This window comes from Pleurodeles waltl, chromosome 3_1 (genome assembly GCF_031143425.1).
Source record: "Pleurodeles waltl isolate 20211129_DDA chromosome 3_1, aPleWal1.hap1.20221129, whole genome shotgun sequence".
NCBI lineage: Eukaryota > Metazoa > Chordata > Amphibia > Caudata > Salamandridae > Pleurodeles > Pleurodeles waltl.
In genome coordinates, this window is record NC_090440.1 from 836482706 (window position 1) to 836508720 (window position 26015).

Here is a 26015-nt window from a genome sequence, read left to right on the forward strand (position 1 = left end):
ATTAAACTAACAGATGATTTAGAGTTGTAATCAATAGGGAAATAAAAATTGCTAACTCTTTTTCGAGTTGTGGTTATTCATGAGTAGTTGATTCTTCACAATGTTTATTGGTTATTGATGACTAAATATAGAACTAGTAATCACTGCATGACTAGGATACTCCATGCGATTCAAAAGGTTACTTGGCCTGTACGTGTCCCCTTGTAAGTTTACTCACTAAGGACCAGGCGCACTAGCATATCTAACTAGGGCTCCTTTGTGGTCAGCTTCAAATCATGCCTAGGTCCAAGAATACCATTTCCATAGACTATCATTAAAGCTTTGCAGTTTTTGGCTCTATTTATACTTCAGACTTTAAAATGCTTATCTCCGGATCCCAGAACTTTGTAGTTTTTGTGTCATTTCTTTCTTATTAAAGTTTACTCTATGCTTCTAATTTGGTCTACGAAGGAAGGATGAAAGGGAAGGGGAGGAAAAGGAAAGAAAGGGAAGAGAATTGGAAGAAGGAGAAGGGAGGAGAGTGGAGGGAAAGGAAAGGAAAGGAAAGGAAAAGAAAGGAAAGGAAAGGAAAGGAAAGGAAAGGAGGAAAGAAGGAAGAAAGGCAAGCTGAGTGAGTGGAAAAAGAGAGTCACTAAGAAAAGCATTATAATAGACAAGAGAGGATGAGAAATGAGACTTGGTGAATGGTAAGGTATTGACAAAAAAGCGTAATGCGGGGCGACTCCTGCTCGTGTTCTCATGCAATTTACAACACAAGATTATTTTGGTAATGGGCGTAGGTTTAATCAATTCGTAGATGTGAGGTTTTAATCTGCATTTACGGGGTTGCATGATGAAGGGGCTCGAGTCTTGACCTGAATTATCTGGTTGGTTATTAGCCTAGAAAGTTGATGTTTGCGGCGCCTGCGCAGTGGGGGCACTGGGAGAACAGGTCACCCCCGTGTGCCGGGCCAACAGCTGGGCAGGCACGGTGGGGCCCTCGGTTTGCGCGAGGGTAGGAGGTCACCCTGGCATCGCTTGGCTAGGAGAGCGCAGTACTGGGGGGTGAGGTGCAGCCACCGCGGCCGGCGAAGCGCTGCACGTCTTCCTGCAGAGGGTGAAGGACACACACACTGCAGGGGGAGGATTCTTCTCCCAGAGACATGGCAGCAAGGAGGGTCGCCGCCTGAGACAGCTGCCCATCTACCCCAGCCCAAGCCGGTGAAGGCGGGGGAGGGGGTGGCAAAGGCTGACATCTGTGGTTCCCGGAGGGCACATTGACTAACCCTGGCTGGATGCCCTCCAGGCTTGGCCGCTGCACCTGTCATTGGGAGAGACGGAGGCTGAGGCATCACCTGCAGGACCTGAGCATCACCTGGGAGACCGGATGGCCCCAGATCTGCCCTAAGCAGTGTCCGCGAATGAGCAAAGGGGACAAGAGCACAGCCCGTGGAGCACGTCTGCGACCACTATTGTGTGAAGGAGGGACGGGGATCTACAGCAAAGCTCAGAGAGGTGAACCTAAGCCGCCGATGGGAGGGGGTGCCGAGCCTCCCCGATCCTGCGCCTTTCATTGGACGGGAGGACAGGATCTGGCGATCCAGTGGCCCTCATTGAAGAGAAGAGGAAGAGGCAGAGCCTGCTGAATTCATCAACAGTGTGAGAAGGGGAGGGAGAGACAGATAGACCCTGTAGGATTCACCAGCACTGGCAACGGGAGAGGGGCAGAGCCTACATACAGACCACTGATGACAGGAGACAGACAGCGGATACTGGATTCACCCTCAGTGAAGAGAGGAAGGACAGGCAGATCCTGCGGAGTTCATCCCCTCTAACGAGAGGGGAGAGCAACACCCTGAGGGTACATCCCCAGTGACAGCGGGAAAGGAAAGAGGACCCCGCAACATCCAGCACGACAGATCGAAGCAGGGAAAGGCAGCACAACCGGGTGCATCTGCTGGTGAACGGAGGTAGAGGCGGGCTCCACAGAGAGAGGGGAGAAGACCCGCTATCTACAGAGCGAGGGAAAAGAAACAGGTGGAAGGGACTGTATTCAGTACCACGGACAGCGACACTGAAGACAATCGCAGGCCACTGTAGCACTAATAACAAGAGAAGGACTCGGCACCTCCGACAGCAAGAGGCAGGCAGGATAAACCCAAATGCCCGAACGCCAACGGAAAGAGGATCTCACGTAGGAGGATTTCCAAGGAGATCCGCTGAAGACCCAAGGAACGGCAGACCTGCGAATCTAGCAGCCCTGATAACAGGGGAAAGGGTCGGACTGACCACCGACATAAAGCAAAGATAAAAGGATCTCCGGATAAGAGGGCGCAGGAGAGCCACTGGGGCTGAGAAGTAGCAGATTCCTGGATAAGAGTAGAAAAGAGGAGAGCCACTGACGCGATCGAGAAGCAGATCTCCGGATCTAGCACCGCAGGGTACACCCCCCACTGATATTATCTGCGAGGAGAAGCAGCTATCTAGCTAAAAGGAGGGAAGCGGAGATCTACCTACGCCAAGGAGAAAGAGATCTACGGGCATTAGTGGGGAGGAGGAGATCCACTTACGCCAACAAGAAGCAGATCTCTGGACAAAGGACCGAGAAAGAGATGTAATGAGCCAAAGGTAGCTCTCAGTTATCAGCACCCCTGCGAGCCGCGGCCCAGGTGAACACTGCCCCCCATGCTGCCCAGGCAGCCCCACACGGGGACAATATAGGAGCCTCTCAGGGACAGCTGCTCTGTGACAGTGTCGTCCTCGGCACCCCGGCCACGGTGCAGTCGGCGCTCAGCACCCCGAGAGCGGACAGCGCCACCTCCCGGGGCTCCCTGTGCGACCGAGCCCGGGGGCAGGAGGCTCAGCGCGCCCTCACGGATCCCTACAGCCCCATCCGTCCATACCCAGGCGCATCTGGATGCCGAGGTTACCCCCGGGATGAGCTCGGCGCCGGGCACCGCTGCTCCAATGCCCGCCCCGGCTCCCCCGCACCATGCCTAGGGGAGGGCGCCATGGGCCAGGGCGAGGAGAGCGAGCGCATCACCATCAATGTGGGGGGCACCCGGCACCAGACTTACCGCAGCACCCTGCGCACCTTGCCCGGCACCAGGCTGGCATGGCTGGCCGAGCCCGACGCCCACGGACACTTCGACTATGACCCACGCATGGGCGAGTTCTTCTTCGACCGCCACCCGGCTGTCTTCGCGCACATCCTCAACTACTACCGCACGGGCAAGCTGCACTGCCCGGCCGACGTGTGCGGGCCGCTCTACGAGGAGGAGCTGGCTTTCTGGGGCATCGACGAGACGGACGTGGAGCCCTGCTGCTGGATGACCTACCGCCAGCACCGCGACGCCGAGGAGGCCCTCGACAGCTTCGGCGGGGGGCCCCCGGACACGGGTGGTGACGACGGCGACGCCGACTGCACCGGGGACTCGGCCGACATGGGCGACGAGGACCTAGAGATGACCAAGCGCCTGGCCATGAGCGACTCCCCCGACGGCAAGCCTGGGGGCGTGTGGCGCCGCTGGCAGCCGCGCATTTGGGCGCTCTTCGAGGACCCCTACTCGTCCAGGTTCGCAAGGGTAAGTACAACGGAGAAGCAGCCCTGCCTCTGGGAGTGAGGAAGGGGTGTGGGGCCCAGGGCCGCGCTTGCCTTCAGGGCCCGCCCTGTCCTTGTTACTGGGGCAGTGTTTGTGAGGTGGCTCAGCCCTCCCCTTGTCTCTGGGACCATGTCTGTGCGAGGGTGAGATCCAGAGCCACGTGCACATTGTCGCCAGCTCTACCCTTGTACTGTAAGGTCATTTATATGGAGCTTACTACTCCCGGCGAGCCAGTGAATGGCAGGTTTGGTGAGGCGGTGATGGCCAGAAGTCAGTTTTCCAGTGCCCGGAGCCCTAGATATTATGTGCCTGTCTGTGACGTCCCTGTCAATGGAGTAATGTTTGTGAGGTGGTGGTGCCTAAGGCTCCGTGGGCATTGAGCCTTTGGCACAATGGGCCTGGGACAGGGACCGTGAGATTGCACTGTACAGGTCATTCTTTTTCATGCACCCGATCTATCCTTGATACAGACACAACATCTTTAAAGTTGGAATGCCCTGGGCCAGTGTTCATCCAGTGCCCACCCTGCCCTTGTTAATGGAGCAGTATTTGTGGGGTTGTGGTGTCCTGGGTTGTTTTTCTTCCCTGCCCTCTCTGCCCTTGTTATTGGCTCAGTGTTATATTTGTGAAACCGTGATGCCCAGGGCCCTTGTTTCTCCAGTGCCCGTTGTGCCCTTGTTATTGGGGCAGTGTTTGTGCTGTTGTGATGCCCGGGCCTCAGGGTCCTTTAGTGCCCTTGTTATTAGGGCAGTATATATGCGGTTGTGATTCGCAGGGCCATCGTTCCTCTGGTTCCTACGCTGCCCATGTTATTGGGGCAGTTAGTGTCTGTTAGGTTTTGATGCACAGAGCTCGTGTCATTTTAGTCCCCGTTGTGCCCTGACTAGTTGGGGAGTTGTGTGTGGCTGTGATGCCCAGAGTATATGGTCCTTTAGCGAGCACTATGCCCTTGATTTTGGGGCAGTATTTATGAGGTTGTGATGTCCAGAGCTCGTGGTTCTTTAGTGCCCGCTGTGCCCTTGTTACTGGGGAGTGTTTGTGCGGTTGCAATGCCCAAGGGCAGCATTCTTCCGTGCCTGAGCTTCCTGCCCTTGACATCGGTTGTGCGCTTCCGGTGTTTCAATCTGCAGGCCCTTCATTTCGGTGCGCGAGGGAGGCACGTCCTCAGTGCACGTGTTGCGGGCTCAATGGCCCACCTGCTCGGCTTGATTGAGCCTGCCTGCCCTTCCTTGTCCAGGTGAACCTGTGATGACGACTTCGGCTCTCAGATGGAAGACTGAGATGACATCACAGGCTGATTTATCTCCGCTCCCTGAACGCGCGCGAACCCTGCAGCTGCAGCCTAGTCACTCTGTCAATGTTAGAATCATTCAATGCACCAAGTTCATAAAGGGCACGAGTCTTTGCGAGTTAAAGGCTCACTGCCGACATCTAATGTGATGTGAAGGTCACGTTAAAATCCTGGCAACCCTGTCAAAGCCTGAGCCTGGCGTTCTTGTGAGGTCGTTAAATTGCTTCAATTGCATTCGTTATTGGAAGAGTCTGTAATATATAGAACAGCATAGTACTTGCAGCACAGGCAAAACACTTCTGATGGGAGATTGTGGCACTTCTCAAAAGAACAGCGCAAAATTAATCTGAGCCTCTGGTGATCGTTCTTGACCGCATTACAGCGCTTTTAGCTCCGCGGTGTCATTATAGAAAGGGACCAGCAATATACAAATCAGTCTCAATACAAACCAGACACTTTATAAAACTGCTAAAATCTCTGGCAAATAGGATAAACTCAAGGTGCATGTATGCATCTGCGTCACCAAGTCGACCTGCTCTGTGAATTAATGTGCTTTTCCTTGTTAATGGGAAAGTGTAACAGGGTCTTCAGAGCAAAGAATCGGAATTATTGGCATACGTCTTCCTGTACCTACTGTCTACTTGCAGTTTGCAGATCTGGCCACTTTGCTCACTAAATATGCTCCTCCCGTGAAGCAGTGTTTAATTTATGAAAACAAAATAAGTGCCCAAAGTTTTTCTTGGGTACCTGCCTCTTCCTCTATTGTAGGCCAAGGTAGCTCCATAACTAAGCTGTCTACTCTTAATTTCAGCTCAGGTTTCTTTCTTCTATCACCCAACACTTAGGCCCATATTTATATCTTTTTAGCGCCGCATTTGCGTCATTTTGTTATGCAAAAGCGGCGCAAACTTACAAAATACAATTGTATTTTGTAAGTTTGTGCCTCTTTTGCATCAAAAAGCGGCGCAAATGCAGTGCTAAAAAAGTATAGATATGGGCCCAAATGTCTCTTAGTTTCACACCTGCAGGATATTTTTCACTCCTGTTTTCTCCATTTGTCACTAATTTCCTAACTTTCTCATCACTCTTTCGCCTTTTTCTGTGTATCTCTTTTTTACTCTGGGTCAAAGTCTGATGATAAAAAATAAGTCCTGGTCCTAAAAATGAATTCCAATACCCACCAACGGCAACCCTGCCACAAATTTAGCTCTTGTGCATAATATCTTGCCCCAAGCTTTGAGAGTGAAGCATGGGAGAGGGTACATAAAGGGCCTAATTTAGAGTTCAGCAGACGGGTTACTCCATCCCAAATGTGATGGCTTTCCCATCTGCCGTATTAAATGCGCCATAGGATATAACTGAATTGTAATATGGTGAACAGGATATCCCTCACATTTGTGACAGAGTAACCTCATCTGCCAAACTCTAAATCAGGCCCAAATGTTCTACATCCACCTCCACTAGTAGCTAAATAATTAAGCACAACTGATTGTGATGTCATTAGAAATGAGGATGTAGAGAGCAGCCGGCCTATCTTACATAACTTTTCTCTGTTCAATCTGCCTGCGATGTTCCTTTGAGGTTTAAAATTGATACAACAGCCTTATGACGATGAATGGGGAACCCTCCTACCCTCTAACACCATTCTCTTGCTGGTTACCTAAAACAAAAAAAATGTACTTACTCAGTCTGTGATAATGTGCAAAAGCTTCTGAGAGCAAGCAAATGCTCTCAGGCTCCCCCAGCTGCTCAAAGTTTGCACACTCAGAGAAATATCCTCCATGACCAGGAATGCATTTTTCCAGTCCTGAATTTTTTTCTTCTTTAAAAATTGCCCTAGTTTCACCACTGGCTGTTACTTCAAAAACACTAATTAGAACATTAAATGGTAAAGGTACCATCAAAGGCAGAGGAGTAGCTCAGGGCCAATAATGCTTTGTACAGGTCTCCAATGTTTGTCTTTCTGTTTCCCCCTTTTTAATTTTGAAAATCATGCTCTCAGTGTCTGAAGTGTTCTAATATCTTCTTAGCCCTTCTTCCTTCAGCTGTCCCTAGTTCTTAAAGGCCCTCTCTTTTGATATAGGGCCTCACCTGCAGCCCAAGCATGTGTCTTAGTAGCACAACATTTTTACAACTAGTATAACCCTCAGCAGCAAGATTAATTTCTGTAGTATTGCAGGTTTCTTTTCAGAAAGTTGTATTAAACAAATACTAACAGTAAAGACAAAAATCCCATGAGCTGGTAGCAGTCCACATAATTTACCGCTTCCTTTTCTTTGACTAATTGAGATCTGTGCTACAACATATATCTCTGATCAGTCCTTTTCTTCCACGAAATGACCTATGGCAGCGTTCCCGCTTCCGACCCCTGTCTCAAATCGCGTGTTACATCACTGTTGAGCACACTGATAGGGTTGGAAATTGGGTTACTGGTTGAGGGGGTGAAACCATGCTCAAGCAGCAGCAATTCCTCTCACAGTGAAACCCAAGCAAACCGCAAATTTACCTGTATCGAACCCTCTTGTAGCTTGACAAAATCAGTGAGGCTTTATCTAGAGGAAATGTGGAAAGTAGTCATGCAATGCTTCAAACAGTAAACAGTGAAAACACAACACAGGAAAAATCCTGTACCCATTTAGACAAATAGAACTAAACTTAATAAACTATTTGACACCAAAATGATAAGTGTCCAAAAGGTAGAACCAGAGAAATGCACTTTTAAAGATTTAATATAAGTAAAGAACCTAAAAGCTCACAGCACCACTAGCAGCTATCTAGTCGTGCAAGACCAGGTGAAAGTCACAATTTTAGGCTGATTGAAATGTATCACAGGCCAGAAAGAGGGACAGGTTAGTTGTGCTGAAAGAGTTACCTTCAACATCCAGTGCAAAGAGTTGTATTCACAGTAGAAGGGGCCACAAGGAGCAGGAACAGCATCTTGGATGGTTGTTAAAGTAGCGCAAAGAGCAGGCCGCCCGTCACAGACGGCTGCTCTAGCATGAATATCCTGTGAGGCAACAAGGACGGTCATTACTGGAGCTTGACATTGGTGGTCACCACAAGCTGTTGATGCTGTAGCTTAGATGCAGATCTAGCCCTGCCGAATATCATTAGCGATTGCTGTGGTGCAGAGTCAGGCTTGCCATAAGTTCACATTTGCGGGTGGTGTGGGTGGCAAGATCTTAGTGCAAATGGGCCTGTTCTCATTTGCAAACAGCCACAAATTTCAGGGGAAAACAACTGAGGACACATCAAGGGTTCAGGACCTTATGGGTACCACTTGGGAACCAGGAACTCGCTACAACAGAGGCCAGCAGGGCTCAGGCAAGTCCAGTTGTGGGTACAGTTACAGACCCAGCTGCAGGTCCAAGCAGCACGTCAGATGGGCACTTGCAAGGAGCCTCTGCAGCTTATTATGTCCCTGTACCTCAGAACAAGAGCTCATCTGGCTCATCCTCAGAGTCACTCCAGCCTGGAATGAAGGGTGCAGGTCCAGTCTTCCTTCTCAGCAAGCAGGGCAGCAGGCAGCAAAGCAGCACAACAGTCCTTAATCTGGAGTATTCACAGATGCAGGAGTGTATTAAAGCTTTAGACCTGAGGGTCCAATATTTATAACTGGCACCCACTTTGAAGTAGGAGAAGGTTCTGGTGGTTTTCCTTTAAAATTCTTGAGGTGTCCTGCCTCCACTGAATCCAAGTTGGTTGCATGAACAATGCAGTGGTGACAAGTTCTTTATGTGAAGGAAAGGCACAGCCTATTCAGTTGCAAGCGAGGCTGTGCTCTGCTCCGCCCCCTCCATTCTGCCAGTTAATGGCTCATCCAAGCACACCTAATCCCTCTAATGTGTGGCTGTCTGGGAGGAATAAACAAAGTCCAACTGCCAACTACACCATCATGTGATGACTTTGATGACCAGGAACAGGCTGCAGGCACTAACTAATAAGGGTTGGAAAATGGCAACTTTCTAAAAGTGCCATTTTTGAAATTGTAACTTGAAATCCATTCGACTTTACTATTAAAGAGGATTTTAACTACAATTCCTCAGACACCAAACTAAATATGAAATATTTACATGTTCCCAATCAAAAGTAAATACTTGTTAAATGTATTAAGGAAACCCAATGTTATCGTATGGGAGAAGTAAGCTTGCAGTAATGAAAAACTAATTTAAGCGTTTTCACTACTATGACAAGTAAAACTTAAAAGTACATGTTCAACTTTTTAAATACAGTGCACCCTGCCCTATGGGCTGTTTAGGTCCTACACTAGGGGTGACATATGTATTAAAAAGGAAGGTTTAAGCCTGGCAAAAGGTTTATTTTGCCAGGTCTAAATGAAATGGAAGCTCACAACTGCACACACACAGGCTGCAATGGCAGGCCTGAGACATGTTTAAAAGGCTACTCAAGTGGGTGGCACAATAAGGGCTGCTGGCTAACTAGTAGCCATTAATGTACAGGCCATGGGCACATTTAGTACCTCTTTACTAGGGTCATACTAGTAAATAAAGCGTGCCAGTTGTATGTAAGTCGATCTTACCTCGTTTAAAGTACTTTAGCACTATTTAGTGGCAAAGTGTGCAGAATCCTACAAGCCAACAAAAACGGATTCAGACAACAGGAGGGTGAAGGCAAAAACTTTGGGGATGACCACACAGAAAGGGCTAGCCCGAAATGTAGCATATGATGGGGTGTATGTAAAGAAGTCCCTATGTGTCAACATATCCACTGTTCTTGAGAGAATGTAGTCAAACCCCAATTCTTAATCAAAATCTGAACCGTCACTTTTATGAGTGAGCTTTAGATTTATTAGTTAAATACTTTTCATGTTGCAAATAGCTTTTAGCTAGTACAGAGTTTGAGAGCGCATATTTCCCACATTGATTTGAAGACCTCCACAGTAGCTAGAGACACATTTGTTTATTTGACTATCATTTTCTAACAAACATTATGAAAGATGTTGTGAATCAAGGTTTATAGATCAACGTTTGCTTGGAAATTTTCCCTTAATTTCCATTCCAAAAATATCACCATAATCCTTGCTTGTGATCTCCTCAAGGCAGAGTTTGGAGAAAGTTCTAGTACTACTGCCATACAGCAGAGTCCCATAGGTTAGGACTATACTGTCAATCAGGCTTCTCATGGATGATAACCCCAAATCCAATCTTAATGTGGCCCTAGAAGCTGATCACAGCAGCACCACAGCAGTGTTCCAGATGCTGGCTTTGTAGTGTTAAAAAAATAGGCTTCATATTGGCCAAATAAGCACGTAGGAATGGTTCAATCGAGTATTTCCTCGAAGGCCTTATTTAGTCTTTGTAACTCTGGCATATTGGAGTTTGCACAGCTATCATGACCTTTGGTAAACAGACTTAATTTTTAAATGGTCAGGAAATGAGATTTCGCTTACAATGTGCAAGGTCCCAGCATCACTCATCATAAGGCTAGTTTCTGCTTCTACCCAGTATCATGACTTTGTTTTTATGAATGCCTTTTGCTAGCATGTTTGCCATTATCCTAGTCATAATTTGCTTAACTTCCTAATCACAAAGTCATCGATTTCTATTATGCAAGGCATCAATGTTGTAGTGAGAGGTGTGTTTTTTCATTTTTATAAAATTTAATTTTTACAGTAGGTAAGACAGTGTCACTTGTGCACTGGGGGAGGGGTTTAATGGCTTCCCTATCCTGGTCCCACCCTTGTCCATATTAATTCTAACCCACAAATGGCGTTGAAGAGCTACACGCAACATGATCAAACGTTGGGTTTATTTCACATCAGCTAAGTTTTTACACAACTTCTTCATGTCCCTGAAATTGTAGCCACTCAACATATCCATGAAATGTTACCACTTATTAGGATAATCTCCAGGTCAATGTAGGCTTTTTACCCAACAGCTCTTTCTTGGCTGCATCTCGTAGACCCCTACCTGTATCGAAAGACTGAAACCATAAGTTTTGTTACACAAAGTGCCATTGCCTGTTTATAAAGATGTGATAAAATAGTTCTCGACAATATTGGGGGTAGATTACTGTGCTATCTTAGGAGGGGTGGCAGGGCATGTGGAACATCTTCATATACCTGTGATCTCCCCAAAGGTGAACTCCATCTATTGTGCCTTTGTTAACAGCGACAGGTTACTCGAGCGAGGTGCATACTCTTCCACCTCTTGTCTGCATAAAATTTTCAACCCCATCTGTTTTGCAAACCAGAGAAGCTGATTATAGGAAGGCCTGTCCTCCTACGTACCGTCTACCTGACTGAAGCTTGTGAATCCGCTTGGCATGATAATAACAATGCCCTGCCTTATGTAGAGCTTGCTACCACCCTTTGCAGTTTCCAATCATTGTAAATTGCAAGTTTTACAATTACCTATTATAATATAAATCAGTTTAGCAAACCATGGAAGAATATGATTTGAACAAGTAACTTACAGAGCAAACAGATGGCATCAGTGAGATTTAAACTAACCTAGATATCCTGATGGCTATAGCTAGGTAAACTGCTTCCTCATTAATGGTGAAAGGATTACATTCCTGAAGCAATACAGAGTAAAGTACGAGGATCATTGAGGAGCCTTGTACCGTGGCTATACACACATCCCTCCTCTGTTACACACACAAGAGCCTCAACCTCACTTCTTGAGTTCCACAAGAAACTAAAGATCTGTCTTTTCCAGTATTCCCACTAGGTGTGGTTAGACTCATACCTGCTCAGTGTCAGAATACCCTCCCTGGCACAATATAGCATCATAGCATATTAACCGGCAACATTCTCAAACTCGGCTGTGTTTAGTCATTCACACTAAATCAAGCACAATGTTTGGTGGCCTCTCCTGGTTAAGGTACTCCCTGCTTCTAAGGAATAAAGAAACACCCCAAAAAACCCATGCTTCCATATGAACAGAGATCCTTAGTTCAACCGATGCCTGCAGGTGATTGCCCTTCTGCAGAAATTGTCTTCCTGCAGACGGTTGATGGGCGTGAAATATAAGAGCGTGCTGTGAAAGAGTAATGATGCTGACTATGAATGTATGCAATGTGCATATCGTCAGATAACTAAATGCATGGCTTGAGGAATGATAATGTCACGTATCAACGGCCTGTGACTTCACAGGCTAAGGACGATGAGCTGCTGGTGGATACTGTATAGACCAGGCTGGTGTTTTGAATACATCTTGCGGGCTAGATTCATTTGAACTGAAGGAAAAAATGTAGGAATGGCCTGAAATCATGGAATTGATTGGTACTGGGTACTCACAGTTGACAGGAAATTTGAAAACTATGTTAGAAGTGGGAGCAAACGGTCATCAATACAAATTAAGGGCTGAGGAGTTCTATTACAGTGGGACCTGCGTGTGTGTAAGCAATTAATAAATAATTGCAAGGTAAGCCTGTAATGAGTGAGGGGATATTCCTGACAAATGATTGCAAATCTTCTCCATGTTCTGCATGAGACGTGGCGGTAAACCCAGTGCTTTAAATGAGCCGGTACTGTCCGGTACTGAGAACTGCCACTTTTTTATTTTGAGAGGGAGAGTACCGGCACATCTCAAGAAAAATGTAATACTTTTAATTGGAGAGTACCGGCACTTCTCAGAAACAAGCAGGTACTCTGGCACAGAGTATCTGCACTTTAATTTTTCCATTTTAAGCACTGGGTAAACCCATAAGAGAAGGGTGGGAGATTAGTGGCATACCAAGAGGAGGTGATGCCCTGTCATTTCTTCGTTCAAGCCATGGAACTCACTATCAGTCACACTTTGTTACGACGACACCTGTCTGAAATTGTGTTAGAACTGAAAATATGCTGCATGGACTTTGCCATGCCTCTTGTGCTCGTATTGGAGATGAATTCACTTGTGGCAAGAAGTGTGACAGAAAAATGAATGAATGGAGCCTGGCTGAAACAATGTTTCCCCTACACTTCAGCTTCTGATTCATTTAGTTTTCCAGGTACCGGCACAAAGGTGGTTACTGTACACAGAGCGTTGTTGAAGCTGACTGTGTGACTGCTGTGCTTCCACCAGGCTGCAATGCTGTCGAGAAAACACCTAGGGTAGTGGTCATGTAGTGATCTAGGGAAACATGTTCTAATTGAACCTAGCATAGAAAGGGCGATCAGTTTAAGAGACACATATATGAACCGAAAATAAGTCTGGCAGATGCAAGCAGGCAATGAAACATCTCCTCTAACAGTGAAGACCCTATGTGGCCAACAGATTTATCCTTGATTCCCAGTCACAGTGCTCCCTTCTGCCTGTCCTATATAACAGGTCCATGCCACTTTTCTTGACCTACAGTGAAAATGAATGAATTGGTATTCAATCGAAGCAAATCTGTTGCAGTGTTTAAGTCACCATGAGGAAATACAAAGGTGTTGGGTCGCTCGTTGAAAGCACCCGCACTGTAATGATCAAACTGTATTGTAAAGAGATAATACATTGCAGATGCCTTCTAGGGCTGGAGACTGAATGTGGCTAATTAATAGTAAATTGCTAATCAATACTGCATTGAGCAGATCCACATTAAGCTTTACAAATCGACATCTGTACACCGAAGTTAACAATGGAGCAGTTAATTGCATTTAGATGTTATTGTTCTTATTTTGGCTCGTGAGCTCTCAATTTGTGAAGCATCATCTTTGCCACTAAATTTCTTCCAACTCACTAAATATGGTGCATTTTCTATTTAAAACTCACTCGTATAGTTTCTCTGAATTCTTTTTAATGTTTTCATGCAAGTAATATATCGCTTTACTTAGAAATGAATAAAAAGACTACAACACAAAAAGCATAGTCTCACTACCGTTTGCAGTATTTTAGTGGCCAGCAATGGCCTTTTAATTTGTAGACACGTAAAATATATGGCGCTGATTGTGAAATTATTTTTTCAGATATATCATTCAGGATCATCGACATGGTAGCTACAAAACTGATCATTCATCTTGAGGCTTTTGATGCACAGTTAGTGTTCAGGCTTCTAGGAGTACAGTTAGGGTTTGGGGTCCTGGGAGTACTGACTCAACCCTGATGGATGTCCAGGAATTACTTTTGTAGGCTGCAGACACCAGAAGGGGTCAGGTTGAGTTTTCATGCTACTCAAACTCTCTGTCACCTTCAATATTGTTGACCCTAACATTCTCCTGAACTATTTCCAACACGTTGCTGGGTTCTCAGCCCTCTCCCATAGTGTTTTGAGTAATTTCTTCCTGGTCGGTGCTTCTAGGTCTGAATGATGTGGCACCCGCCGTACCTATGAGATTCCTCAGGTCTCCCTTCTAATCTCATACTTTTCATTGTCTCTATAGTACCTCTATGTGACTTACTGGAGGCATGGGTTTGGTTTTTGTATTTAGTCTGATGATTCATAACTGGTGAGTCTGATTAGTTGTGATTTTAAAACTGACTCAACCTCCCTATGGAACAGAGTGAATGAGCTCCCTAGCCTGATGCACAAGAGCTGGCTCTAAATTAATGGTGGAATGAGTTACTTAATTTCAACAAGACTGAACTGCTGCTATAAGGCTCTGGAGCCACAGGGAAGAAACTGAGACTCACAACATATGAAAGCTGAATGATACAGAAATAGGATTGTCAAATATAGTGAAGACCATAGGTCTACTTTTTGAAAGGTATCTATGTGTTAACGGAACAGATCACCCATTTTATGAAATGAGTTGTTATTGCATCCATTTGCTGACTAAAATTAAATAATGTATACATGTATGTATGCATATGTTGTTTCTAGCCAAAAGAAAGCGGAGAGGTGTACAAAGTCAAAGACAAGCATAAAGTAAAGGAGTGATGGGAGAGGGAGCTGGGGCGTGATAATTAATGTGTTCTGATGTAGTGTTCTTTAGAGAGGTGAATCTTCAACTCCTTCATAAACAGGAGCAGTTTTAGGGCTGTCCTGATGGATATGGGTGGATAATTTATGTCTGAGGACCAGAGACCAATACATGCATGGGTCATCATAGGATCCAGAGTGTACTGTTGGAGCACATATTTGTGGGAGCATCAAAAAAGATAATGGACAACTTAAAAAAAAGTCAGTATTACATAGCTCAAGTTGTGGCTCGGATTTAATCATTATGAACAAGTCAGCCGCACACTGTAGCCAGTCCACTGGCTTCCAGTCACCAGTGAAGAGAAATGTCATGCATTATTAATGTTACCGAAGACTGTTGACCAGAATGGGTTAAGACCACTGGCAAACTAGACTTTACTCCTACTTTTTGAGACACTATGGGGGTCATTCCGACCCTGGCGGTCCATGACCGCCAGTGCCGGGGACCGCGGAAGCACCGCCAACAGGCTGGCGGTGCTTCCAGGGCCATTCTGACCGCGGCGGTAAAGCCGCGGTCAGAAAAGGGCAACCGGCGGTTTCCCGCCGGTTTACCCCTGGCCCAAGGAATCCGCCATGGCGGCGCTGCTTGCAGCACCGCCATGGGGATTCCGACCCCCTTCCCGCCATGCTGGTCCTGGCGGTAAATACCGCCAGGAACAGGATGGCGGGAACGGGTGTCGTGGAGCCCCTGGGGGCCCCTGCACTGCCCATGCCACTGGCATGGGCAGTGCAGGGGCCCCCTCACAGGGCCCCATAATGATTTTGAGTGTCTGCAAAGCAGACACTGAAAATCGCGACGGGTGCAACTGCACCAGTCGCACACCAGCAACTCCGCCGGCTCCATTCGGAGCCGGCTTCATCGTTGCTGGGGCTTTCCCGCTGGGCCGGCGGGCGGCCTTTTGCCGGTCGCCCACCGGCCCAGCGGGAAAGCCAGAATGACCGCCGCGGTCTTTTTACCGCGGTGCGGTCATTCGGCGGTAACCGCATGGCGGGCGGCTACCGCCGCCCGCCGCGGTTGGAATGACCTCCTATGTGGCATATCAGAGGATAGGCTAACTCAAGGTGTCTGAATGTCAGTAAAGAGCTTGAAAGGAACAATTCTGCAGGAGCAAATGATATAACGAATTCCAAGTGGATCTGATGGAAGCCAAAAACAAAGCATATTTTGAGGCAGTCTAAAAACGCTAGCTTTTGGGGCATATTTATCAAACATTCATGCAATGCAGGTCAGTAGGCAACATTTCACTGATGTGCTGCATAGCATGAATGTGAGAGAGCTGAAAAAATGCTAAATCTACTCAGCTATGGTGTTTTTCAGATCTCTCCCTGCGTTAGTGCACTTGAGGCTGCCTAGCACCAACGCAGGCCCTCTTGCACCATGGTGCAAAGGTGCCTATGTTATGGCAAGGATTGTTTTTATGCAGGAAGAAATACTTTCCTGCTTAAAAACAACCCTTAAAAGCATGTTCCGATTTCCGTGTACGGGTACTGTAGAATGCAGCACCTGTGGGAATAGGAAAGAACAAGGAGAAATAAAGATATTTCTCCTCATTACACCTCTTTCGGGAAGGTGCACCATTTTGGTGCAAACCCAGGTCCACAAATCTTTGAAAATCTGGGTTTGCTTCAAAATACATGGGTGGATGCATGTGAATGCCCATTCTCCACCCATGTCATGCCTACCTGACGCAAAGCAACGCAAGACAGCACTATGCATAGCGTTGCATTACTTTGTTTTTACTGAACCACACAGAGCCATGCAAATCGACTTTTCCTGGCTTAGTAAACACCAAAACACATTTTGCTTTGGGGCTGCACCACAAAAGTGATGCAACCCTGATGAAAAATCATAGTAAGTCTGGGCCTTTGTGTAGTTATTTAAGGAGTTTTGTATTGTTGTGTCTGTGCTAGCAGCTGGATACCCCTGGGTTTATTTTACATTGTAATTATACTTGAAATTATTACTTCATTAGAGAGAGTTCGTGCATAAAGCCTTAGTAATAAAATACTACGTATTAATTAGACATGCTCATAGTAGAGATTAAAACAATGAAGTGTCTTGTGAATATAGAAAGTCCCAAATGTTTATCCATTGGAGAATGTGCAAGGTAGAATTCAGGGTGGACTAGAAATCAAGGGGTTTTGTTTCATTTCAGGAATATCTCGCTTCTATCGTCCTCGGTATTATTCTAAGAAACTCACTCATTTGTTGCATACTTTGTTTACATAGACAATCAATAGTAAGATTATAATAAGCAATCTGGGGATTGTCAGATCTGGGTATCAAATTAACACTTCTATTTCAGTTCAAACCCCGTGAAATTGAGTTGTGAGCTTGTGTGGTCTGCGTCACCTACGGGGTAGCTCTGCTGTGCTAGTCCTAAAAATGTAAATTCTGTTGACTGTGAAAAGTAAACAAGAGTTTGGTGTGTGTGTAAGCTAATTGAGAACTCTGCTGTCTGAAGCCAAAGCTTGTACATGTACAGTCTTTGCCACTGGTGGGGTAGCTCTGCTGTGAGAGGCATGACTCCTTTTGGCGTGTGAAACCTGAGTTATAGACAGCAGTCGGGTCTCTATAACCCAAAGGCTAGCTCTGCTCTCTAAAATGAATGGCCACAAGATCTGTGCAAGCCGAAGGGCAGTACCACCATTTTAGGTCTGGTCTTAGCCCCTGGGCCTCGTGCCCCTGATGGGTAGCTCTGTTCTTTGAAGAAAGAACCTGCGCTTCTGTGTAACCTGTGGGGTAGTTCTACTGAGTGAGCCCTGAGTCTATTAGTTCTGTGTAACCACCTTTGATCCGCTAATGGAAGATTTGGATAGGGGGTGGGGTTCCCAATAAAGTTTTGTCTTTGATAAATAGCATCACTTTGATAGGAGGACCCTTTTCATAATTCGTTGTTTTGCCCCAGGCTGCACTGATTGATGAAGCTGTAGAAAGTGCTGTACTAAATGCTAGAATCTAATGGTGTACTTATCAATAAACAACGGAAGGTACAGGGAAGATATGGGCCGTGCTTTTCTGACCGCAGATACTCATCGGCGGGGTCCTTCGCTTGTGCAATAAACATACATTCTACAGTTTAGCCTGCTTCTTCTCGTCTCATATTGGACCTGTTGGGATATTTGCCAATAGCATGTGATCTTTGTGCTTCTTTGAAACTGTATTATTATTTCGTTTTGCTCAACAGTCTCAATACATTGCTTAAATAAGTATTGCTCTGGGGAGCATCTTACTAGCATTTCAAGAATTAAGGATCACAGAAACGATTCTGTTGGTATTCCACAACAATCTTTGCATGGGGGCGGGGGAAGAGCAAACTCGGCTGATTCTGGTAGTCAATTTGGCAATGAGGCTCGCAATTCCGCACTCACCTGGGTTATTCAAAGCTTCTTGGGGGAGGGCTCATGTAAAAACTGCGAGTTCAACGTTCAGACTTGATGCTTTCTGAAGCAGGTGTTAAAATAAGGTTAAATCAGTCATTAGCAACTTCAACCCTTTTTAGGTTGTCACAGGTTGAACTTGCTAGTTCTGATAGTGATATAAGGGTACAAATCAAGCAAGGACTTTTATCTTCGAATCACAGGCTACTTCAGGGTTTTGTGAGACATGTATTTTCTATTTGAGGGCAAGACACCTCAAGGGCTACGTAGAGAGGGTGGAGGGGCGCATTAAAATATACTCTAAGTAACTCATTCTTTAAGAAAATTATACAACACCCCTGACCTCCTGGCCAGCGTCTGTTGCCCACCCCAGTACAGCTCCTCTGCCTCTGCTGCTGCCTCCAAATTAGGTGATTTGATCAAGGTCAGAAATGCAGGCCTGGTGAGATGCAGAAGTAACAGGCCATGCATTTTCTGTATACAATGAAATGGCATCTTCTACCTTCAAAATCAGACTTTTTTCTCACTATCAATGCTGCGAAGCAACTGAAAGGCTTTGTGTAATGCTTTATAAAATACCTTAATAAATACATAAATAAATAATAATAATAAGGAATTCAACAGCTAAACATCCTTTGGCTTAGCGATCTATCTCCTGTCGTATTAAATATTTATACAGTGCAACTGAGACCAACTAACATAAATGCATTACTGACAAATGTATTTATCATCACATTTGAACATCAGACACCTGCGGGTCATGGTACCTGGACTGAACAATAGATCACCCTCCACCATTTAAAATCTCAGCTTCTCCAAAAGACAACATCTCTCAACTTTCAGGTGTGCAATGTCCTGTTTATTAAAGTAGTCACATAATACTTTAAGAAAAGCCCCCAATTTTATGCGTCCCTTCTTATGAAGTTAAAATTCCGTTTCTGTGGCTGAGGGTCTGATTTAGATGTTGGCGGTAGCTGTCCTGCAGTCTCTTTTTCGTCAGATTTCCCACCAGCAGGCTTGGTGGTCTGCTCACTCTATTTAGATGCTGGTGGGACCATCGACGAAAGACCAACACAGTGCTGCCAACTCCCCCAGATTTGGGTTCCCGCATTGACAGAGTAGTGGGAAACAGTGACTGACGATGGGAATGCAGCCACGTCCCTGCCGAGCAGATTCCAATCTGCCTTTCCGCCAGGCCAAGTGTGGCGAGGAAACCTCCAACCCCAGTCTGGTAGATTGAGGGAGAAAGGGGGGGAAAACCCTCCTTTTCCCCCTTTTCTTTTACCTTTTCCACAGGAACACAACTGGAGGACCCCTGCTAATGCTTCTGACACTTGAGCACAAAGGACACTGACCCCGTCGTCGCCGAACACAAAGGTGACCAGTACATGGGACATGTACACAAAGGGGTGACACTTTACCGATGAATGCGACCCAACCGTCAACATATATGTAAGTATGTTTTTACTTTTTTTTCTTGAGGTTGGAATATGTGTTGATATAGGTTATTGCATACATTGTATGCAGCACATCTATATCAACACATATATCCAATGGGACTCTCCCCTCCCATCTCTAAACCGCTGCCATCACAGGGGGAACATATAAATCAGGTCGGCAGTACAGTGCCAGCCTGACGACGTTGGAGTCCAATCGGCCAGCAATGGGAAACCACAACTGCAGTAGTTTGTTTGCCATTCGCTAACATCTAAATATCACAGGGGGGAGACCGGTGATGTGATGGTCTTTTCGGGCCTGCCACCGATGCAGCTTTGCGGTAATACCGCCTGCATCTAAATTAGGCCCTTAGTCTTTACTCTCACAATGCAAATCCACACCTTTTCCCATCTCAAATCCCCCACAACCTTACTATAAGTCATACATCTATCCAGTTTACAATGTGTCAGACATTTAATCTCTGATTTGACTTGGTCCCTCATTGAACCCTGTTCTGCTTAAAATGTTCCATGAAATTGATTCTCAAAAAACTTAGAGGATCAATGGCATTTATCAAGGTGTAGACTCCAATCTGCGGAAAGCCTTTAATTAAAAAAAAAAGGATAAAAAGGCTTACTTGCATCTTCCTTCTTGGGCAAACTGCCCAACAATACCTTAAACAAGTATTTCTGGATGGGGAAATCCTCTTCAGGTTCTCTCCATCATACCACTTTTCTTTCTTTTGCCTCCTCCTTCCTTCTCACTCTCTCAGTCCCTTCCTCATTTTCTTTGTTTTGCAAACCATTAACGTCATTAACAATTTCATAAACTTTAACCACTCAACCTTCAATACTGCCCCTCATATTTCTCCCTGTCCTCCCATGTCTGCCATTGACTAAACCTTCACCCTTTTATTTTTCAACCCCTCCCCATTTCTCACAGTCTCTTTCTTTTGCAGATGCCATTTTCCCACTTACATCTAACTCCACTTTTACCCCACTTTCCATTTGCCACTTCAAATTACCTTCTTTTTCATCATGCATCTACAACTTGTCTCCTCCTCCTTTCCTCTGGTACTCCAGTTACAGTAGAATTAGAAGACAGACCACCACAACCATTTTTTGAAACAGTAAATTTTCAATTTTCTAGCTTTTTTACTTATTGACCTTTCTATTCCCTATTTTGGAACATTTTTGTAAGATAATGTTTGACTCCAGGCCCTGGATTCGGTGCTGAGTCTGGTGGATGTCTTTGATGAAAATTACAGTCTTTCACCAAAATGATTTTCACCATGGTAGCAGTTTGGCATATTGGAGAATTTCCAGTCTATAGAATTTCTTGTAAATCACACAACACAGTCATAGGGTTGCCCATACACCAGAGGGTCTAGGACCAAATGTAAATAGCTTTTTTGTGCCTTCGTGAATCGGGCCGTTTGCAACCTTTTTTAATTTACAAACCCTATTTTGCAATTTGGTAGCCTATTATGTTATCCATCTTTCTATCTAACTAACCATCTATCTATCGATCTATCTATCTATGATCCAGTGGTGTAACAAAGGCTCCCACTGCCGCCACAGTGCAGGGGTACCCCAAGCTCCAGGGGACCCCTGCGGCACAGTACCCTGGCTTGAGAGCTCCAGAGTAAGGTTGGAGGATGCCCACTCTATGTACTTTGCAGGGGGGCTACTCAAGTTTCATTACACCACTGATAGGAGCTGTGAGTCTGTGAGGCCAACAGATCCCATGGTGAGATAGTATTGGCTGCCACCACATCAACAATATGGAGGCAGCCATTTTAGGAAAGTTAAAAAAAATAAGGCGGCACCTAGACCTTGTGGTGGGGTCCCAGAGGATCCCCGTCTGGGGTCAAAAACGTTTTTTAGAAAAACGTTTTCAGTAATTTCACAGAGGATCTTTCAATCCAGGCTCCCACACTTGTAGTTAACCCCCCGGTGAGCCAGGGTCCGAGGGGATGTTGTGTTAAATTTATTGGAAAGGGGCCCTAGGGACGCCATCCCCCAGGGCTTACTTAATAAGGGGAGGGGGCATGTGGCACCCCCAGTGGCTCAAATAGGCCCTGAGTAATCCGTCCCCCAGGGCCAAGTTAATAATAAGGTGAAGGGGAGTGCAGCCCCACCAACGCATGCCGTAAAGTGCCCCCAGGGACCCCATGCACTGGGCCCGAATATTCTATAAGGGAAATGAGGGCCGCACATCCCCTTATTAAAAAAATAAAAGCCCCAGGGGTGGGGTCCCTGGGCCCAAAGTTGCTGGGGGAGGTGAGATTACATGCCCCCTGACCCTAAATAATGAACAAAGCCACAGGGGATGGGGTCCAATGGGCCCGTGAAGGTGCGGGAGGGGGGATACGTACCCCTTACCCATTCCCACCCAGGGAACTCTTTTTTAAAAAGAGTAAATAATACATGAGCAGCAGGAACCCCTCATTTAGTATTCACTGCTCTTTCAAGGGGTGCCTCTTAATGCCCTCTGAGGGCTTGTGGTGATGTCTCTAGAAAGGGCAGAGCCTCCACCATTTTTTTTCATATTGTGGGGGGCTGCAGGAAGTTCTGCAGCCCCCAGCAACATTATTAAAAAACTAGACATGCAGTGCTAATTAACCCACACATTACATCAATCGTGATATCTTCTATGACATTAATGCTAATATCACTGCACCATTTGCAATGGAATTATTGATGACAAAACCGGTGTGTGGTGAGAGCACCAGTTATAGATATCTTAGGGCACAAGTTATAGTGACTAGACATAACTATAACTGGTGACTTTCAGTAGTTTTGTACATTTAAAACAGCATATTTTAACTGACATTTTCATCTAACTATAAAGTCATTTTAATCTTTGTTTTTTCAGTGAATATACACATATATACATCCCTGCCACCATTTTCTTTTATAGGATGGGCTACAGTACCTGTCAGTGGACATGTGTGAGGCAAAACCTATTCCAAAGCTGGGCTGGAATACGTTTACCACTGTCTTCTCATCTTTAGACCAGAAGTAAGCTTGGAAGTGTAGTTTGTGAATAGCAATGGCCCTACTCTTCTGTGTGTGGGTGTTTTCATTAGAATGTCCTTCTTTAAACACCTCCTTGCCCCTCACAAAAAAAACCTCCTTGTCTCTTCCCAACCTCCTCCTATTGAGTAGTGGATTTTTCCCATTTTCCTACCAATCTCTCAGTCCCTCAAACATTTACTACTATGTTTACATGGGCAGAGATCACTCCACAGAAAATATAGGCAAGATGGGGATGGAGAGTTTCAACTGTAGCTTTGTTATTTGCACTTTGCAATAAGTAAGTAGTATTACCATACTACTACTACTTTGTGTATCAGAAAATGCAGTTTGAGAATCGGGCACCTGGAGTTTGAAAATTTAGGAGGGCTCTGAAAATTTGGTAAACTTATTAAATAAAAGACCAAGAATGTTAATACCCACAAAAATAAACATTTCTTCACTGTATGTAGAAGGTAATTCTGTTTTAAAGGTTAAGGTGAAAGACCTAAGAGATGGTAACTGGTTTGGCTCGTGGTGAAGATTGTATCACATTGTGGTCTCAGACGTAAAGATTGCCTTGCATGTGCATGGACATCACCAAACATTATAGTGAAAAAAGAGACTTGGTCTATCTTTGACAATCATTGACCAGAGTGCAGCTACCCAATTGGAAATATTCCAGTGTCCTAGTGCATGTGACACTGACCTTGAATGAGCTTGCCTGGTCTTATTAGTTATGCTCTAATCTTGGGTTGATTAGGTGTGCGACAGTGTGCTAATACTGAAGTCTCCTTCCAGGTTTGGTCTTCCTTAGATCAGTGTCCATAACACAAGGTCATTGATATCTGTAGTATTCATTGTCACACGTAGAAGGATAAGTTCAAAAAGTTTATTTAACTATATGCAAGACCAAGTACTAAATTTTATGCATATAAAATCCCAGTATAATCAATGTATTGATGTAACTCAGCCCTTCTCTCAATCAGCTCCCTAACTGACTCCTGGTAGAAACTCAGACAGTATGCACCACACAGTTCATCTCCCAGACAGCCTTCTCATGCCACAGTCCCACAACAGATATTGCACACCTAGATACAACTGTATCCTCTTGGGTATACTGACTATTCAGCAACAGCCTAATGACAAGGATGCAACCCCATGCCTGTGGAAACCTAGAAATAGCAGACCAGTGTGAGTCATAGAGTCGAGTAATGTTTGTGGGCTACCTAAGGTATTCATCCATCCAAGAACTCAGACACCAACACTGAGCGGTGACGTGTTTACACGTTGGTCCTGAAGGAGAAGTGCAACGTTCACCCTGAAGGGTATCTTAGCTCTGAAGTAACAAATGGCTATTGTTCATCTATAAGGGGCTGCTCTCCTATTGAAAGTTCTGTATATTACAAGTGAAATCGCATGCAACACATGGGTTCTTTCTCGGTTTTCTACTGGTGCACTATTATTAGTGCAGGGTTCTAGGTTTATATTCCTGTTGGGCGTGTTTCATGCTGTACAATCTTTAATTTTGTAATCAAGATGTCTTGAAGATGGCCCGCGAAAGCCTGGCATAGGCCCAGCTTACGCACATTCATTAGTGGTGCAATGTGCAGCCAATCTATCGAACAGGCCTTTTCAGTGAATACAGCACCTTCACATTATGCAGCACTGTGCAGAGCAAATCTCTGAATGCGTTCTTGTGTGTGAATTTTTGAGCTAAGTCAGTCTGCCTTTGTGGCAAACCACTTATAATTCATATGGTTGTGTTATTGAATTCTGATATCTTTAGTCAGAGGATGTCGTTTAAATCCAGCTTTGGCATTATTGTAAGCTATTTCACAATGCATTTAATATAACAGAGCTGCCAAGATGAAATTGAACCAATTCTTGGATGTCTCTAACATAGATTTTGAGATTTATCACTTCAACTGCAGCCCATTGCCAGAATCTCCAAAAATATCCGCTGAATGCCTTCTCCCTCCTTAATGGCCGTACTGTGAATCATGTCTAGTAAATGCTATTCTGCCTTATTTTCACCTGCACATCCCATTGTGCTACTATTTTGTAAAGTGCTCTTTACCTGCATTCACTACTTGCAGAACTAAATTAAATGAATATATTATAAAATATTAATGTAATAAGGGTGTTAGTACTTTTCTTATAGTCCAGGAATAAGGCACCTGTAACAAGGTGACTGTTCTTCAATTAAATGCACTTGGTTTCTCCCAATGTATTTGTAAGATTCAGTCATTCGAACCATCCCAGCCACCACTTTCAAGCTGTTCCTTTTCCTTCGCTCTTTCCCATCATCCCATTCCACTACAGAACAGCTTGAGCATGGTGTCATGATTTCATTCCCGCTGACATCAAATGTTCCATGACATCAATACATTACATGCCATTATTTTAGTCAAAGCTAGATATCCATCAACTTCAGTTCACTACACTGACGGGGAAGTGTCATTTACTTTACATACCCTTGACCCCCACATGGCATCAATGAATGAACCCTTGCCACACCATTGCTTCTTTAACAGCCTCCTATTTGCTGCTGTGGGATTAGGTTGAGGGCAAAGAGTGAAAACTCCAGATACCAAATACATCTCTTAGATACCTGATTAACGTCTACCGAAACAAAGGGTAGCCATGGCAGTGGGGGGTTCCAAAGGGCAAGGCAGGATTAGTATATGCTATCACTGGCTACTCTTAATTAACATCCATATAAACAGTGCTGCACTTATGCACAGAAAGCACAAATACTGATTTTTGGACTTGGCCATTAATGCAGAACCATCCCCAGACTTTTTACCTTCACTCCTCCATTTCTGCTGAATTTGTTTTTGTTGGCCTTAGAACTCTGCACACTTAACCACTGCTGACCAATGCTAAAGTGCTTTTGCTCTCTGCTTAATGCATGGTCACCTTGGTTTATGCCCAGTTGGCATATGTAATTTACTTGTAAGCCCCTTGCAAAGTTGCACTACCTGTGCCCAGGGTCTGTAAATTAAAGGCTACTAGTCAGCATGCAGCACTGATTGTGCACCCACTTAAGTAGCGCTTTAAACACGACACAGTCATACCGTTGCAGAGCCAGTGGGTGCAGTTTTAAACTACTATTTTCACCTGGTAAAGTAAACCTTTTGCCAGCCCCAACACTTCCTTTTTAAGACATATAAATCATCCCCTAAGGTAGGCCCTGGACAGGTCCAAGGGCAGGGTGCAATGAATTTAAAAAGTAGGACATCCACTTTTAATTTTCACATGTCCTGATTGTGAAAAACTCTTACATTTGTTTTTTCACCCCTACAAGGCCTACCTCTCCCATAGGATAACATTGAAGTTACCTTATTACATTTTATAAATGTACTTTCTAAATGGGAGCAGGTAAGCCCTTTATGTTTGATATCTCTGGAATCACAATTTAAAATCCTAATTTTTGGTGAAGTCAGATTTTAAATT

General features: G+C 45.1%; 1 protein-coding gene across 1 annotated transcript in view; it reads left to right on the forward strand.

Annotated features, from left to right (window-relative positions):
• The first annotated feature begins 907 nt into the window (after positions 1–907).
• Positions 908–26015, forward strand: part of KCNC1 (potassium voltage-gated channel subfamily C member 1) — a 372893-nt gene continuing 347785 nt past the window's right edge. Inside the window, exon 1 of the mRNA XM_069223748.1 lies at positions 908–3563. Coding sequence (XP_069079849.1) covers positions 2991–3563 — 573 coding nt within the window. The 5' untranslated portion in view covers positions 908–2990. The remainder of the gene's footprint in view (positions 3564–26015) is intronic.